Source organism: Nerophis lumbriciformis, linkage group LG26, assembly GCF_033978685.3.
Source record: "Nerophis lumbriciformis linkage group LG26, RoL_Nlum_v2.1, whole genome shotgun sequence".
Lineage (NCBI taxonomy): Eukaryota > Metazoa > Chordata > Actinopteri > Syngnathiformes > Syngnathidae > Nerophis > Nerophis lumbriciformis.
Window position 1 is genome coordinate 16,373,674 of NC_084573.2, and position 18,764 is coordinate 16,392,437.

Here is an 18,764-nt window from a genome sequence, read left to right on the forward strand (position 1 = left end):
ACTCTATCCTCGTAAATTTACAACTTCATCCTTGTAAATTTATAGCTTTAATCTTAAAAAGTTTTCTATTACTTCAGGTAAAGTGTACCTCTCTGACAATGTCAATAAAAAAAATAGCAATATAATGTTTGTAAAGATAAGTCATTTAGTTTACAGGTCTTGAATTGGATGTCAATAGATTGTGCGGATGTACCTAATGAAGTGACTGTTGAGTATGTACCGTCTTTTTCGGATTATAAGGCACACTTAAATCCTTTCATTTTCTCAAAAATCGACAGTGCGCCTTATAACCCGGTGCGCCTAATGTACAGAATAATTCTGGTTCCAACCTCGAAGCTATTTATGTGTTATGATAACTGTGACCAGTAGATGGCAGTCACACATAAGAGATATGTGTAGACTGAAATATGATGTCAGTAAACAACACCAAAACTTTAAAGGTTCCATTGAAAATATAGAACATTACACACGGTGCTCAAAAATCCGTCAAAATGTTTTTAATACGACTTCAGTTAGCTATGAAGCCACACCGCTTGATGGATTGTCGGCGCATTAAACATACGAGTATTAGTATGGTGTGTGTATAAGTAAGACATTTTATCTGGCGTTTTGTTTCACAATATTATGCAAAAGCAACTTTTCTTACCTTCTGGTACCTGCTGATCTGTATTTGGGATCTGCATAAGTCCTGAAAATCTGTGTGCATCCGCCATTGTAGTCTGTGCTGACTTCGTAGTCATAAGCTTCTTCTTTTTCTCTTTCTTCTTGTTATGGGACATTCATCCTCCGCTGTTGCCATTTCTAATATAAAGTAGTGTAAAGTTCTTACTTATATCTGTCAGTAGACTAGCTATCAAAGGGCTAAAAACTGTAGTGGGTTTACATAATTCACCCAAAAAACTTTAGTTATTAGAGGGTTCCGGTCGGATGGTTTTTCACAGGACACATTTCCGGCGTTGATGTTGCATTATTGAGCCACGGATGAGGAGATGCTGCTCCGTTGTTGATTGAAGTAAAGTCTGAATGTCATTAAAACAGTTAGCTCCATTTTTTGACACATCTTCCACTCCCGTCCTTGCACGCTACACCGCTACAACGAAGATAACGGGGAGAAGACGCTGTCGAAGGTGAGCCACGTAAATAAGACCGCCCACAAAACGGCGCATCCTGAAGCGACTGTCAGCAAGCGGCTTGAAGATGATGTGTAAAACATAATCTATGCAACATTTTAACCAAAGAACCACCATCACATGTTATGTAGTGTTTTACATTTAGAAAAAAATCCTAATATGACCCCTTTAATGCGCCTTATAATCCGGTGCGCCTTTTGTCTGAAAATAGATCTGAATAGACACACTCATCGGCAGTGCGCCCTATGGTCCGAAAAATACAGTATGTTGTGGCCGATTGACACCTTGGACTGTTTAATGGGTACAAATATAACTGTATGCAAAAGATCGCAGTCAATAAACAACAACAAGTAATATGCCGACATTGTGACAGATCCATCAGTGTATTTATATGTGAGTGTGCCACTTCCAAAGACATGCACCTGGGGATAAGTTGATTGGCAACACTAAATTGGCCCTAGTGTGTGAATGTGAGTGTGAATGTTGTCTGTCTATCTGTGTTGGCCCTGCGATGAGGTGGCGACTTGTCCAGGGTGTACCCCGCCTTCCGCCCGATTGTAGCTGAGATAGGCTCCAGCGCCCCCCGCGACCCCAAAGGGAATAAGCGGTAGAAAATGGATGGATGGATGTGTGTGTGTGTGTGTGTGTGTGTGTGTGTGTGTGTGTGAGAGAGAGAGAGAGAGAGAGAGAGAGAGAGAGAGAGAGAGAGAGAGAGAGAGAGAGAGAGAGAGAGAGAGAGAGCGGAAGGGGGCAGGGCAAGGAGGCAGAACTGTGCAGCATCCGACCAAATAAAACCAGTACTTGCATATGCTCCTCAAAAGTGCAGGCTGTCCACCTATTTTCCTTCAGAGTCATCTTTTATCACCATTTTGCTGTTGTGTTTGGATCTTATTTATCAGCGAGGACTTGCTTCTCCATGATGTCTTTAGTTGACATGTGCACAGGTGTGATGGCGTTCCAGCCTGGATCACGTGAAAAGTGAAGTTCTTTTCATGAACCGCGTGGATGAAATGTCTCCCAGCTGCAAAGATGACAGATTTTGTACCCCGAGATAACATTTTGACATTTTCGCTCGTCTGTCTCCCAACATGGAACGGAACCACCTCTTCTCCGTATGGACGGGTTCCCTCTGGTCTCTGCTCTTCTGCCAAGCAGGTCAGTGAACGCACCGTATCTTACACCATATTTTACTCATGTTTTTAATGTTATGTTTTATTATTGTTGGGAAACTGCGAGTCCACAAACTATTAAACATGAAAGGACATTTTGACATTCATTTTGCATATTTATGCCACTAAATGAGATGTCAAAAAACTAATTTCCTCTTCCCTTTCATTGCAAGCAATGACAATTCTTGTCAAAAATTGATGGAATTGTAATTCTCCAACTTCACTACTACGTCGAGTAGCTACAGTAAATGAGTATGTAACCTTCCGGATGTGTTTTGATCCACATTCAGCTGCCTTCGTATTACAGTTTAATACAGGCCTGGGCAATTATTTTGACCCGGGGTGCCAAATTTAGAGAAGAAAATGTGTCTAGGGGCCGTTATATCCATCTATCTTCCATCCATCCATTTTCTACCACTTATTCTCTTCGGGGTCGCGGGGGGCGCTGGAGCCTATCTCAGCTACAATCGGGCGGAAGGCGGGGTACACCCTGGACAAGTCGCCACCTCATGGCAGATCCATCTATCTATCTATGTATATATACATACACATAGATATATATATATATATATATATATATATATATATATATATATATATATATATATATATATATATATATATATATATATACATATACATATATATATATATACCGTATTTTCCGCACTATTAGCCGCACCTAAAAACCACAAATTTACTCAAAAGCTGACAGTGCGGCTTTTAACCCGGTGCGCTTTATATATGGATTAATATTAAGATTCATTTTCATAAAGTTCGGTCTCGCAACTACGGTAAACAGCCGCCATCTTTTTTCCCCGTAGAAGAGGAAGTGCTTCTTCTTCTACGCAAGCAACCGCCAAGGTAAGCACCCGCCCCCATAGAACAGGAAGCGCTTCTTCTTCTACTGTAAGCAACCACCCGCCCGCGTAGAAGAAGAAAAAGTGCGCGGATATTACCGTACGTTTCATTTCCTTTGTGTGTTTACATCTGTAAAGACCACAAAATGGCTCCTACTAAGTGACAGGGATCCGGTTCATGAAAAGACGCAATCTCTCCATCCGCACACGGATTACTATTTCACAGCAACTGCCTAAAGACTTTCAAGAAAAGCTGGCTACTTTCCGTGCATATTGTAAAAACAAGATAGCTGAAAAAAAGATCCGGCCAGAGAACATTATCAACATGGACGAGGTTCCACTGACTTTTGATATTCCTGTGAACCGCACTGTGGATACAACGGGAGCACGTACGGTGAATATTCGCACCACAGGGAATGAGAAGTCATCCTTCACTGTGGTTCTAGCTTGCCATGCTAATGGCCAGAAACTTCCACCCATGGTGATATTCAAAAGGAAGACCTTGCCAAAAGAGACCTTTCCAGCCGGCGTCATCATAAAAGCTAACTCGAAGGGATGGATGAAGAAAAGATGAGCGAGTGGTTAAGGTAAGTTTAAGTTTACGCGAAGAGGCCGGGTGGCTTTTTTCACGCAGCTCCGTCCATGTTGATATACGATTCCATGCGCGCCCACATCACGCTGGTTTTAATATATTATTAAAGTTTGACTGACCTATTTGACTGTTTTTTTGACATTCCTTTAGCGCAGTTAGATGCGGCTTACAACACGGGGCGGCTTATAGGTGGACAAAGTTTTGAAATATGCCGTTCATTGAAGGCGCGGCTTATAACCCAGGGCGCCTTATGGTGCGGAAAATACGGTACATATATATATATATATATATATATATATATATATATATATATATATATATATATATATATATATATATATATATATATCTATGTATACATATATATACACACACCAGTGACGTGCGGTGAGGTTGATGGCTGGTGAGGCACTGACTTCATCACAGTCAGATTTACAAACATATGAACCCTAAAGAGTATCTTATTCACCATTTGATTGGCAGCAGTTAACGGGTTATGTTTAAAAGCTCATACCAGCATTCTTCCCTGCTTGGCACTCAGCATCAAGGGTTGGAATTGGGGGTTAAATCACCAAAAATGATTCCCAGGCACGGCGCCGCTGCTGCCCACTGCTCCCCTCACCTCCCAGGGGGTGATCAAGGGGATGGGTCAAATGCAGAGGACAAATTTCATTACACCTAGTGTGTGTGTGACAATCATTGGTACTTTAACTTAACTTTAACTTTACACATACAAACTGTAGCACACAAAAAAGCACATTTAATAAAAAAAAACGTTATTATGGTCTTACCTTTACTTAGAAATTAAGTCCATGCACCGCAACTAAAGCCCTCACTTAAACTTTCCACGTGCAAGATTGAATCTATTTAAAAAAGTGTAACCGAGGGTTTATAAATGTCGCCTATACTGTATGAAACTACATAATAACAAACACGGAGGCTCCAGTTTACACGAGGACCACTTTATTTACCTTCTTTCAAAAACCTCCGCAACGTGACATCACTTCCGCTCTTAGCGCCTTCAAAATAAGAGCTCAAGGCATATACTGTATAACAGCGCATAACAGGAACTTAACATCACAAAGAGGAAAGCCCATGAAAATAGGTTACAAAAGTTATTTAATAAGAAGCCAAAAAGTGCAAAAACAATAATGTTCGTGTTGGAGGAGTTGTGAATTAGGTATATACGTTATGACAGACCGCCTTAAAAAACGGAGTGGAATTGGAATTTTTTTTTATTGAAAGAGACACAGAATGTACATGAAAAATAAAGAATGTGGGATTTACAATACTAACTTTCAAGGTTAAAACACTGAATATTGACAACATATGAACGTCACAACCCCTCTCAATCGACATATTTTACAATCAAGCGAAACGCAACAAAAATGCAACAAACACAGTGAAATATGAACGCGAAGGGAAAAAAACAACAACCCTACAATCTGATACATCTGATATATCACTTTTTTAATTTTTTTTTTTTTTTTTTTTTTTGTTGTCCTGTCCAGCTTCTCAGGCAAATCATATAGTTGATGTAGATGCCCATATCGGCTGTTCAGATTGACTTTACAAAAGAGAAGTGTAGGATACTTCTCTTGTTGCCTTATTTGTATTTGACTTTACAAGTGTGTACCGGTACATTGTATTCAAAATCAATATAGTGATATATTACATGTACAAGGTTATGTACATTATATTTAAAATCAGAGCACAATTTATGGAAGTACTATTGTAGCAAAATTAACGCGTATCTCAATCTGACATGACCTACTCAGTGGCCTAGTGGTTAGAGTGTCCGCCCTGAGATCGGTAGGTTGTGAGTTCAAACCCCGGCCGAGTCATACCAAAGACTAGAAAAATGGGACCCGTTACCTCTCTGCTTGGCACTCAATATCAAGGGTTGGAATTGGGGGATAAATCACCAAAAATTATTCCCAGGCACGGCACCGCTGCTGCCCACTGCTCCCCTACCCCCCCTCCCAGGGGGTAAACAAAGGGATGGGTCAAATGCAGAGGACACATTTCATCACACCTAGTGTGTGTGTGACAATCATTGGTACTTTAACTTTAACTTTAATCCAATTCATGTGTTTGTGTACCTATGTGTGTGTCTGTATCTCAATATTTGAGTTTGTAATCAGAGTGTGCATGTTATAGGTCAGAAGTGTCAAAGTCGTTTTCACTGAGGGCCACGTCGCAGTTATGTTTGGCCTCAGAGGCCGCTTCTAACAGTAAATACTATTAATACTCAATTGTTTTATGCATTTTATTAGTAGATTTTTTTAAACTAAAATGTAAAAAAAATATGGTAAGTTGCAATAATTTTACTTCAAAATGTAGTGTATATTACTGTAAATGGAAAAATAGTACTGCTGTTTTTATGGTTAAAAAAAAGGCAGCTCAGTTGCCAGAATTTTACTGTAAAATATACATTAGTTTTTTTTTTACTGTGAATTAAAAAAACTGCAATTTTACAGTAAAATTTTGGCACCTGAGCTGCCAGTTTTTTTTGTTTTTTTATCGCAAATCAACAACTGTAGATTTTTTTGGTGTATTACTGTAAATGCCAAAACGACACCACAGTTTATTACAGTTAAAAAAGTACAGTTTTTTTCATTTAGAGAAAAATGCTGTAGAATCCAAAGTAAGTTTCACAATTTTACCATGAAATCTATTGCTATTTTTACATTGCACTATTTGATGGATAACTTGCTTTGAAATCATTATTATTAGTATTTATTTCTATTTAAAAAATGGTTTGAATGTTTAATCATATATTTCTGCATAATTCGACAATTTTAAGTTAGCATAATTTGCGATTACATGGAGCACATACATTTTTTTTCTCCCAAAATAGAAAGAAAGACTACATTTAGTAAGACAAGTTACAGTACTTTATCAATACATATTATTTCCAGGCTTTTGAGGGCCAAATCAAATGAATTGGCGTGCCACATCTGGCCCACGGACACCTGTGTGTCTGTCCGTATTATGATTTGTCTGTGGGTAAAAAAAAAAAATCTGTTTCTCCGTATTTCGATGTGAAAAAAATGTGTGTCCGTATTCGGATTTGTGTGAAGCAGGAAACCTCGATTACCTGTCTTTTTACGTTTGACTTTTTGCTACATTTCTGCCGTTAAAGGGTCGTGTGGGAAATAACATTTGTGTGTACGTGTAATACAATTTATGTGTGCGTATAAAGAGTTGTGCGTGCGGAAAAAAATGTGAGTTTCTTTAATCAAATTCACGTGGCATAGGAACCTTGAGTGAAACGCTCTGTCATTGGAAGGAGTTAAAGTAAGGCAGCTGCTCCTCCTTATTGAGAGGAGCCAGCTGAGGTGGTTCAGGCATCTGCTCAGGATGCCCCCGGAAGCCTCCTTGGGAAGGTGTTTATGGCACGTCCGACTGGTAGGAATCCATGGGGAAGACCGTGAGTCCCTATCGCTAAGGGAGACCTGCTACTTGACAGAGGAATATGTATATACATAGTCTTGGGTTATCTGTGTGGAGTTTGCATGTCCTCCCCGTGACTGCGTGGGTTCCCTCAGTGTACTCCGCTTCCTCCCACCTCCAAAGACATGCACCTGGGGATAGGTTGATTGGCAACACTAAATTGGCCCTAGTGTGTGAATGTGAGTGTGAATGTTGTCTGTCTATCTGTGTTGGCCCTGCGATGAGGTGGCGACTTGTCCAGGGTGTACCCCGCCTTCCGCCCGATTGTAGCTGAGACAGGCTCCAGCGCCCCCCGCGACCCCGAAGGGAATAAGCGGTAGAAAATGGATGGATGGATGGATATCATAATATTACTAATAACTTATTTAATACAAAACACTTCTGACAACTAAGTTACTGCTAAAACATGATTTTTTTTTTTACATAAAGTTCTGGGCTTCAACGCCAACACATGTGCCTAAAGCACGGGTGTCAACCCAAGCCACTTGGGCCACTTCATTTTATTTAACCCTCGAAAGCCTGGAAATAATATATCAATAAAGTACTGTAACTTTTCTTGCTAAATGATTCTTTCTTTCTATTTTGGGAGAAAAAAAAATACATGTACCCCATGTAATCGCAAATTATGTTAACTTAAATATTGTCTAATTATGCAAAAATACATGATCAAACATTCAAACCATTTTTTAAATATAAATGAATACTAATAATGATGATTTCAAAGCAAGTTATCCATCAAATTGTGCAGTGTAAAAGTAGCAATAGATTTCAGGGTAAAATTGTGAAATTCCCTGTGGTTTTTAGAGCATTTTTGTCTAAATGAAAAAAACAATACTTTTTTATTGTAATAAACTGTGGTGCCGTCTTGGCATTCACACCAAAAAATCTACAGTTGTTGATTTGCGGTAAAAAACAAACAAACAAACAAACTGGCAGCTAAACAATTAAACAATTAATTAATTATTAATTGGTGCCAAAATTTTACTGTAAAATTGCAGTTATTTTATTTACAATAAAAAAACAAATGTAAATCTTACAGTAAAATTCTGACAACTGAGCTGCCTTTTTTTAATCATAAAAACAGCAGTACTGTTTTTCCATTTACAGTAATATACACTACATTTTAAGGTGAAATTATTGCAACTTACCATATTTTTTTACATTTTAGTTTTAAACAAATCTACTGATAAAATGCATTACAAAATTGTGTCATGTGTTAGACGCGGCCTTCTGGGGCCAAACATAACTGCGATGTGGCCCTCAGTCTGACACCTCTGTGCTAGTGGGTACAAGGCACCGACTAGTGGTGAGTATAGGGAAATGAAAGGTGAAGTTACAGAAAGAAAAGTCTTTTTACAAGTTCCGACAACTGTTACACGGCAGAAGTGTCGCAAAAGACACGTGTAAAAAAAATCAGGCTTGCTGTTTCAACGAATCTGATTACAGACACACACATGTGTCTGTAATCAGCACACACAACTCGTAGTACCACACAGAGATTTTAATGTGCGTGTAATACAATGTATTGTATGTACTTATACATTGTATGTTGACAAATATATAAAGATTTGTATTTACAACATTAATAATATACATACTATGCAATTATAAAAAAGGCTGTTGTGAAAAATGAGTTGGAATTTCACAAGAAAAAGGTCACAGTGTCACAAGAAAAACTTAGAATTTTGGCAGTACTATAATAAAGGTCGTAATTTTACTCAACGCAAGTCAAAATTTTACAAGAAAAACTGAACATTTGTGCAATGTTATGATAAAAGTTGGAATTTTACTCAACGCAAGTCAAAATTTTACAAGAAAAACTGAACATTTGTGCAATGTTATGATAAAAGTTGGAATTTTACTCAAAAACAGTCGCAATTTTACAAGAAAAGCTTAAAATGTTGGCAATTTTATGAAAAGAGCCGTGATTTTACACAACAAAAGGCACAATTTTATAAGAAAACTTAGAAAATGTTGGCAATATTACAATAATAATCGGAATTTTACTTGGCAAAATTATGACAAAAGTAATAATTTTACTCAAAAAATATTTTTATTTTTTAATACATTTTGGCCAAAGGGTGCGCATTTCAATTTCTTACACACACTTGTTATTACATATGTTGGCCAGAGGGCGAGCACTTACAATTTTTACCCATACTTGTTATTTCATATGTTGACCACAGGGGGAGCACTTTTAAAACCGACACACAGTCAATTTGAAAAATCCCTCCATTTTGGGAGCACCCTAATTTTGATGGATTTCTCCACCAGGGGTGCAAATGAGACATTAGATGCAATGGTTTTCCGTATTGGGACCATCATTTCGGTCCTATCTTGTTCACCGGTCCTTATATGGAAGGTACTTTTCTTTGCTGATGTCTCAAGAAGGGTAGAAATACAAGAACACACACACACACACACACACACACATCGAAATACGGACACACAGATTTGTTTTAACCCACGGACAGACCAGAAGCAAAACTCAGAAGTAAATAAATTCATGTTCTGAGTTCCTCAAAAGGCTAGCATTCAAGATGGCACCAGCCTGTACCGCCCTCAGTCTGCCTACTCTGCTTGAACGACTGTTTATTGCTGCATTGTTTTGTATTTGGTGCCAACATATCATTGGGTTGCTAGTATCAGGCACTTAATCGACACAAAGTTGTGTCTAAATCACAACTTTGAGGATCAAGCACCTAGACTTCCTCCTCAGTTGGCCTCAGTACCTGCTTACCTGCTGCGCTCACCTGTGCCATGGAGGAGCGAGACGAAAAGTGAGGGAGTCGCAGAAAATATCTAGTGAGAATCAAGGCGTACATGAGGTCTAATCCTCTAATCCTCTCTTCGCCCGGATGCCAGGAAACAGGTGGATTGCAGTGGATCCAGCCTGCCAGCAGAGCCGCCGACACAGCGGTGTGGATCATGGGTGCCTTTGTCTACTGTGCCGCAGCTCTCCATAGGCTTGCGAGAAAATTACTATGCTTGTGCCTGCAGAATGCTAGATCGATAACTAACAAAAATCTCCTGAATGAAACTTGGCAGCGGGATAATTAGTTTTTTCATCTTAACGAGCTGTGCCCTCCGGACTGCTCCGTGTCTGGGACTCCACGGCTCACGCGCAGGGGTAGCGTTTTGCAGCTTGCCAAACATGGCAGTCCGGCTGGATCAAAAGAGACGTCGGAGACGCTTTACTGAACCAAAAGTTGCTTTATTACAAACGAGCGTCATTATACAGGACTGCAGTTCCTGGAGGAGGTCAAGTCAAAAATTAGGCACTCCTAACTTGGAGAAGCCAAACCATCAATTTTTATATTCCTAATTTCTGTCTCTGAGTGTGTGCTAAGTCAGGACAGGATACCCTGACCCATAAAAGGAGATGTTCGTATGTAAGTGTCTGGAAAACAACTGCTTTAAGTCATAACTTAAATGTCGACGTTGAGCTAGACATGTAGTCTCTTCTCAAGGATAAGGCTATCACTTTTGCATTCCAAAGTCCCAATTAGGGCCTCTTTCCTACGAGAAGTGATTCAATCCACCTGCGAATGTCAAACTAAGGGGCCTTATCTTATTATGTGCTCAAACTGATATACCAATATTTACTTAGACTTGGTGGTTTGTTTTCTCCAAGATGAATTTAAACATTCACCATATGCAAAACATAATATGAGTGAATTAATTCACTTCAGTAGCCAAGCTGGTTTTATATGGACTTCTTTCACTTTGTATAGCATGTGTCAGGTCCTACTCACACAATTGGTCATACTTTAGATATGGTCTTTTCTTTTTAAGTAAAACTGGACCAACTAAGTATTGAAGATCTTTAAATAAGCGACCACTATTGTATTTTATTGAATCTGTCGTTCACACTGGCATGGACTACTTCCAATGTGAAGAAACCGACACACATTCTCAATGATACTGAATCAGTGGATTTTCTGCCTCTTTTGGCCCAACGTATTGGCGAGCAATGATGATGTTGACACATTTATGACAAACTTTAATCGTCATTGTCTGATGTTTTGAACACAATAGCACTAGCTAAAAGCACTCTAGGAGTTATTAGGTAATCTACGTCACAACAGCTCAGACCCGGAACAAAGCAGAGTGGGCGGGGTTTGTTTTAAGTGCAGGCAGCCCGAAACGCATTTGTCAGGAACAGATGTGGAAGCAAATTTTTACAACAAATTTCTTCATAAAAGTGATAATATATCATATTGTAGGTGTTTATTACCCTTTGCATTCATATTTTGCTGTTTGTTACAATTTTGTTGTGTTTTGCTTGATTGTAAAAGAGGAGCGATGTTCATATGTTGCTAATATTCGGTGTTTTATTTTTCATAGTTAATATTGTAAATCCCCCTTTCTTTATTTTCATGTACATTTTGGGTGTCCCATTCAGTAAAAAACTATAAAATTCCATTCCGTTTTTTGAGGTGGTCTGTCATAACTCTTTTAGAATTCTATCGGACATTGTGACTTTCGGTATTAGTGTTCCTGAAAAAAAAGGACCCAAACACACATACTGTACAGCAGATTTTTACAGATATATATCATTTAGGCACACATACACATTGGGCCCCCAGACACATTTTTTCTCTCAATGTGGCCCCCCGAGTCAAAATATTTGCTCAGCTCTGCTCTAGGTTCTCATAAGAAAGCTTATCCATGGATGAAGGAAGCCAATTCCAGGTTTAGGGGAAGCTATCGGAAAGTGAAACGTTAATGGAAAATTAGAGGTGCATAGACTCTATTTTAAAGAACTGATAATGATTAATTGATAAAACATGCTCACTCAGCTTTCTTTTCACATCTTCTTTTGCATAATAAGAAAAACTCTAAAGTCTTATATGATTCTATTGAAAATCTAGTTTTACCCCCATCTCCCCACTGTAATACATTTGTAATAATACTTTGTGAATACAGTGCAAAACATTAGGACAACAGTCCTCCCTCGGATAGCTTGTGCACTACATCAGCCCCTGTGTACCATGGTCTTCCTTCACGCCTGTCAGGATGTTCAGGTTTTAATGGGCAAGATGAAACCCACATCGAGCCTTTGTGGACACTGGGCCCCATTCAGCAATCGTTCTTAAGAACAAATGATGTTTTAGGCCCACTTATGAAGTTTTTAAGGAGATTTTTATATTCACCAATGTTTTCTTAGCTGGGATTTGTTCGTACGTAAGAACAAAAACAAAAAGTTCTATTTGTTCTTAAGTGTGACAAGTTCCCTTACTTCTATTGTCTAGTGCTAAATGAATATCATATATATATATATATATATATATATATATATATATATATATATATATATATATATAAATGAATATCATATATATATATATATATATATATATATATATATATATGATAAATGAATATCATATATATATATATGATATTCATTTAGCACTATATATATATATATATATATATCAAACAATGTTTATTTATATAGCCCTGAATCACAAGTGTCTCAAAGGGCTGCACAAGCCACAACGACATCCTCGGTACAGAGCCCACATAAGGGCAAGGAAAAACTCACCCCAGTGGGACGTCGATGTGAATGACTATGAGAAACCTTGGAGAGGACCGCATATGTGGGTAACCCCCCCCCCCCCCCCCCCCCCTAGGGGAGACCGAATGCAATGGATGTCGAGTCGGTCTGACATAATATTGTGAGAGTCCAGTCCATAGTGGATCCAACATAATAGTAAGAGTCCAGTCCATAGTGGGGTCAGCAGGAAACCATCCCGAGCGGAGACGGGTCAGCAGCGCAGAGATGTTCCCAACCGATGCACAGGCGAGCGGTCCACCCCGGGTCCCAACTCTGGACAGCCAGCACTTCATCCATGGCCACCGAACCTGTGTGTCTCCCCCTCCACAAGGGATAGGGGGGAGCAGAGGAGAAAGGAAAAGAAACGGCAGATCAACTGGTCTAAAAAAGGGGGGCTATTTAAAGGCTAGAGTATACAAATGAGTTTTAAGATGGGACTTAAATGCTTCTACTGAGGTAGCATCTCTAACTGTTACCGGGAGGGCATTCCATAGTACTGGAGCCCGAATAGAAAACGCTCTATAGCCCGCAGACTTTTTTGGGGCTCTGGGAATCACTAATAAGCCAGAGTTCTTTGAACGCAGATTTCTTGCCGGGACATATGGCACAATACAATCGGCAAGATAGGATGGAGCTAGACCGTGTAGTATTTTATACGTAAGTAGTAAAACCTTTAAGTCACATCTTAAGTACACAGGAAGCCGGTGCAGGTGAGCCAGTATAGGCGTAATATGATCAAACTTTCTTGTTCTTGTCAAAAGCAGCCGCATTTTGTACCATCTGTAATCTTTTAATGCTAGACATAGCGAGACCCGAAAATACTACGTTACAGTAATCGAGACGAGACGTAACGAACGCATGAATAATGATCTCAGCATCGCTAGTGGATAAAATAGAACGCATTTTAGCGATATTACGGAGATGAAAGAAGGCCGTTTTAGTAACACTCTTAATGTGTGACTCAAAGGAGAAAGTTGGGTCGAAGATAATACCCAGATTCTTTACCGAGTCACCTTGTGTAATTGTTTGGTTGTCAAATGTTATGGTGGTATTATTAAATAAATGTCAGTGTCTAGCAGGACCGATAATCAGCATTTCCGTTTTCTTGGCGTGAAGTCGCAAGAAGTTAGCGGACATCCATTGTTTAATTTAATTCAGACACGCCTCCAGCTGACTACACTATATATATATATATATATATATACATATATATATATATATATATATATATATATATATATATATATATATATATATATATATATATGTATATATATATATCAATCTATATATATATATATATATATATATATATATATATATATATATATATATATATATATATATATATATATATATATATATATATATATATATTGATAGAGATAGATATAGATAAGACAGACAGACAGATATATAGTAAAATGAGCAATATATAGACATTTCAAAATACCAGAACTTTTACAAGTTCCGACAACTCTTAAACGGCAGAAGTGTCGCAGTCCCGAGATGACACTCTGCGCGCGGCCTGGGACCAGGTGGCTTCCATCGACGGTCAGCTGGTGCGCCCGGGATATTATCATTAGGGATAGATTATACCGAGTGAGCCGTGACACTCAGTCAGGAGAGGAAATCACCCAGTTGTTGGTGCCAAAATGCCGCCGGGAAATGGTTTTCCAGGCGGCACACTTCAATCCTATGGCTGGCCACATGGGGTATGAAAAGACACTCAATCGGGTAATGGTCCGATTCTATTGGCCGGGAATCCGGGAAGACGTGCGCCGCTGGTGTGCAGCCTGCCCTGACTGCCAGCTGGTCAATCCGGCGGCCACCCCCAAGGCGCCCTTGCGCCCATTGCCCCTCATGGAGGTCCCCTTCGAAAGAATTGGCATGGAAATCTTCGGACCATTCCGAAGCACACGGGGATACCGTTTTGTGCTAGTCCTGGTGGATTATGCAACCCGGTATCCCGAAGCAGTGCCGCTGCGCTCCATCTCTGTAAAGAATGTGGCGCAAGCACTGTTTCAGGTCATCTTCCGAGTTGGAATCCCGAAAGAGATTCTAACTGACCAGGGCACGTCCTTTATGTCACGCACGATAAAGGAACTATACGGATTATTGGGAATTAAAACGATCCGCACCAGCGTATACCACCCACAAACTGACGGGCTGATGAAGCGGCTAAATAAGACGCTGAAAACCATGATCCGTAAGTTTACGCACGAGGACAAACCAAATTGGGATAAATGGTTGGATCCCCTACTGTTTGCAATGCGGGAGGTACCCCAGGCGGGAGGTAAATGGGCGCAAATCCTGTCTCCACAGGATTTGCGCCTTTCGAATTATTATGCGGCAGGAGGCCGCGCGGAGTTTTGGACATAATTAAAGAAAGCTGGGAGGAGGTTCTAAGCCTCAGCAAAAATGAAATTCAATACGTCATGGACCTGCGAGCAAAACTCCACACGGTGGGGCACTTGTCACGTGAGAATTTGCTCCGGGCCCAGGAACACCAACAGTGCTTGTATAGTAGGGGGACTCAGCTAAGAAAATTATCACCGGGAGAAAAAGTGCTTGTGTTACTTCCAACGTCCAGCTCAAAATTACTCAACAGGTGGCAAGGACCCTTTGAGGTCACACGGCAATTGGGTGATGTGGACTATGAGGTCCGCCGCTCGGACCGGGGCGGAGACACTCAAATTTACTATTTAAACCTCCTGAAAGTATGGAAGGAGGCGGAGCCTGTTTCCATGGTGACGGTGGTCGAGGAGGAGGAGGAATTCGGGCCAGAGATCCCGCGCTCTGTTCTGCCCTCCTCCCTCCTCTGTGATAATCAGCTCACGTTAGCGCAGAAAGCGGATGTTGCCAAGCTGCAGCAGTGCTTTTCTGATGTGTTCTCCACTCGGCCCGGCCGCACGGACCTCATCCAACATCATATTGAGACCAGCCTGGGTATTACGGTGCGGTCTCGGCCCTGCAGGCTCCCCGAACACAAATGCAAAGTGGTTCGGGAGGAATAAAAATCCATGCTGGAGTTGGGGGTAATATAAGAATCCCACAGTGTGTGGTGCAGCCCCATCGTTCTGGTAGGGAAGAAGGATGGGTCTGTGCGGTTCTGTGTGGATTACCGCAAGGTAATGAGCGCGTACCCAATGCCCCGGGTCGACGAGCTCCTGGATCGGCTGGGCACTGCTCGTTTTTTTACGACACTGGATTTAACCAAGGGCTACTGGCAGATTTCCTTGTCGCCAGAGTCCAAGGAAAAAATGGCCTTTTCCACTTCGGAAGTTTGTACCAATTTGTGACACTTCCGTTTGGCTTGTTTGGTGCGCCCGCCACGTTCCAGTGCCTCATAGACTGGGTGCTGCGCCCTCACGCTGCATACGCGGCTGCCAACCTGGATGACATCATCATCCAGAGTAGCGGCTGGGAAGAGCACATGCGGCGGGTGGGGGCAGTGCTCGAGTCCCTGAGGCAGGCGGGGCTCACTGCCAACCCGGCGAAGTGTGCAGTTGGCCGGAGGGAAGTACAGTATTTGGGGTACCACTTGGGAGGAGGGCAGGTGCGCCCGCAGGTAGACAAAACAGAGGCAATTGCGACCTGCCCAACCCCCAAGACGAAAAAAGAGGTGAGGCAGTTTTTGGGTCTGGAGGGTTACTACCGGAGGTTTATCCCTCGGTTTGCGGACCTGACCAGCCCACTAACTGACCTCACCCGAAAGGGTGCTCCAGTTCTGGTCCAGTGGACGGAGCAGTGCCAGCAGGCGTTTGAGAGCCTGATTTTTCTGTCCCGTTTTGTCTGCAGGCCGACGCGTCGGGCAGAGGACTGGGAGCTGTTTTGTCCCAGCAGGTGGAGGGCGTCGACCGCCCCATCCTATACATCATCCGGAAGCTCTCCGACCGGGAGGCGAGGTATAGCATCGTGGAGAGGCAGTGCCTCGCCATCCGGTGGGCGGTCGGGGCTCTCCGGTACTACCTCCTGGGGCGCTCATTCAGTCTCTGCTCGGACCACAAACCCATCCAGTGGCTCCACTGCATGAAAGATGCCAACGCGCGGATCACCCGTTGGTATCTAGATTTACCACCCTACAATTTTAGAGTGATCCACAGACCGGTGCAGATGGCCGTGGCCGACTTTCTCTCCCGCTCCCTCACGGGGTGGGGGGGAGTAGGCGCGGCCGGACGGCTTCCCAGCCTGCGTCTGGGGGTGGAGGTATGTGGAGGGGGGCATGGCCTGCGGACCTGCAGCGAAGCAGGGTGTGCCAGGACCGGCCTCGAAGTCAGCGACAGGTTCGTAGATGGGCAGGTGGGCCTCATTATCTAATCACCTGTCGCTCTGTTTAAGCAGCAGCCGGGGAGATGGGTGGGAGCGAGAGTGAGAGCGAGAGGGAGTCTGCCAGAGAGACAAAGGACAATTGCTGAAAAGCATCCTGCAGACAATTCAACAATAAACTAAAGTGTAACCATGAACCGGGCTCTCATGTCGGTGATTGGTGGTCAGAAGAACCCCCTGCAGGGCAACCTCCAAAACAACTTAAAAATATCTCTAAAGTGAGTAATTTGTTGTCAAAATCGGATCTTGTAAATGCGTTCCTTTTGTCGCGCACTGACTATTGTAGTTCTGTTTTCACTTGTCAACTCTAAAGAGACTTCAGACTGTATAGAACGCGGTTTTCAGACTTTTGACTGATGCACCCAGAAGAGCCCACATTACCCCTATTCTGTTAAGTCTTCATTGGCTTCCAGTCAAATTTCGCACTAAGTTGTAGATTTTATTATTGACTTTCCGTGCATTGCATGGTAAGGCCCATCAGTAAATCGGTGATTTGCGGTGCCTTCGATCTTCAGTACAGTGTTTCTCAAAGATCCCTAAAACTCATTTTAAAACCCGGGGAGACCTGGAATTCCAGGCTGTAGGCTAGAGCCGCATGCTGCTCTTTAGCGCCGCCCTAATGGCTCCCTGGACCTCTTTCTAGAGATGTGTGAAAATGGAAAAAGATGAAGAAAAATATATGTTTTTTGTTTTAATATGGTTTCTGTAGGAGGACAAACATGACACAAACCTCCCTAATTGTTAGAAATCTCACTTTATGTTATACATGCTCCACTGATGAGAGTATTTGGCAAGCACCGTTTTGTCCTACTAATTTGGCGATTCTTGAAGTCATCGTAGTTTGTTTACATGTACATCTTTCTCCGATGCAGCCACAGAAAGGCGTTTTTTTTGCCACTCGTTCTTTGTCTCATTTTGTCCACCAAACGTTTTACGTGAATGCACAAAGGTGAGCTTTGTTGATTTTATTTATTTGCTGGAGTGCTTATCAGGCATATTTGGTTAATCCATGACCGCAAGCTAATCGATGCTAACATGCTATTTAGGCTAGCTGTATGTACATATTGCATCATTATGCCTCGTTTGTAGGTATATTTGAGCACAATTAATTTCCTTTACTTATGTCCTCTGTGTATTTAATTTATATTTGCATGTCTCATGACACATTACCTGTACATAATATTGGCTGCATTTCTGATTGTTGTTTGTGTGCGATGGTGTTCCAGACCACAGCAAACGTTACCCAGCTTGCAAAGATTGTAATAAGTCAATTAGAAGAAGACAGCCTGTCGTTTCCTTAATCTTCGACACACAAATCTATACCTTTGGCCATTCTGAGCCAGTAATTTCCAGAAGTTATCTCATTCTGTGAGAAGCCTCCATTTTACTAATGAATACCAATGTTGCAAAAATGTGTAGAATAAGAATTAAAATACAACATTTCTGTCAACAAAGATTTGCGTCAGCCTTTGGCTAATATAGCTATTATAGACACTTACATAATGTCTTGTCTTCATTATAACATTTATATAAAGTTATAATTATAACAATAAAATGTTTTTTATTTTTTGCTGCTCCAGACAGATTTTGTTTTTTATTTTTTGGTCCAATTTGGCTCTTTCAACATTTTGGGTTGCCGACCCCTGCCCTAGACTCTGGAAGGAC

General features: G+C 41.3%; 1 protein-coding gene across 1 annotated transcript in view; it reads left to right on the forward strand.

Annotated features, from left to right (window-relative positions):
• Window positions 1–1,974: 1,974 nt before the first annotated feature.
• chrna2b (cholinergic receptor, nicotinic, alpha 2b (neuronal)) overlaps window positions 1,975–18,764 on the forward strand; it is an 81,742-nt gene continuing 64,952 nt past the window's right edge. Inside the window, exon 1 of the mRNA XM_061986779.1 lies at window positions 1,975–2,285. Within this exon, the coding sequence (XP_061842763.1) occupies window positions 2,219–2,285 (67 nt within the window). The 5' untranslated portion in view covers window positions 1,975–2,218. The remainder of the gene's footprint in view (window positions 2,286–18,764) is intronic.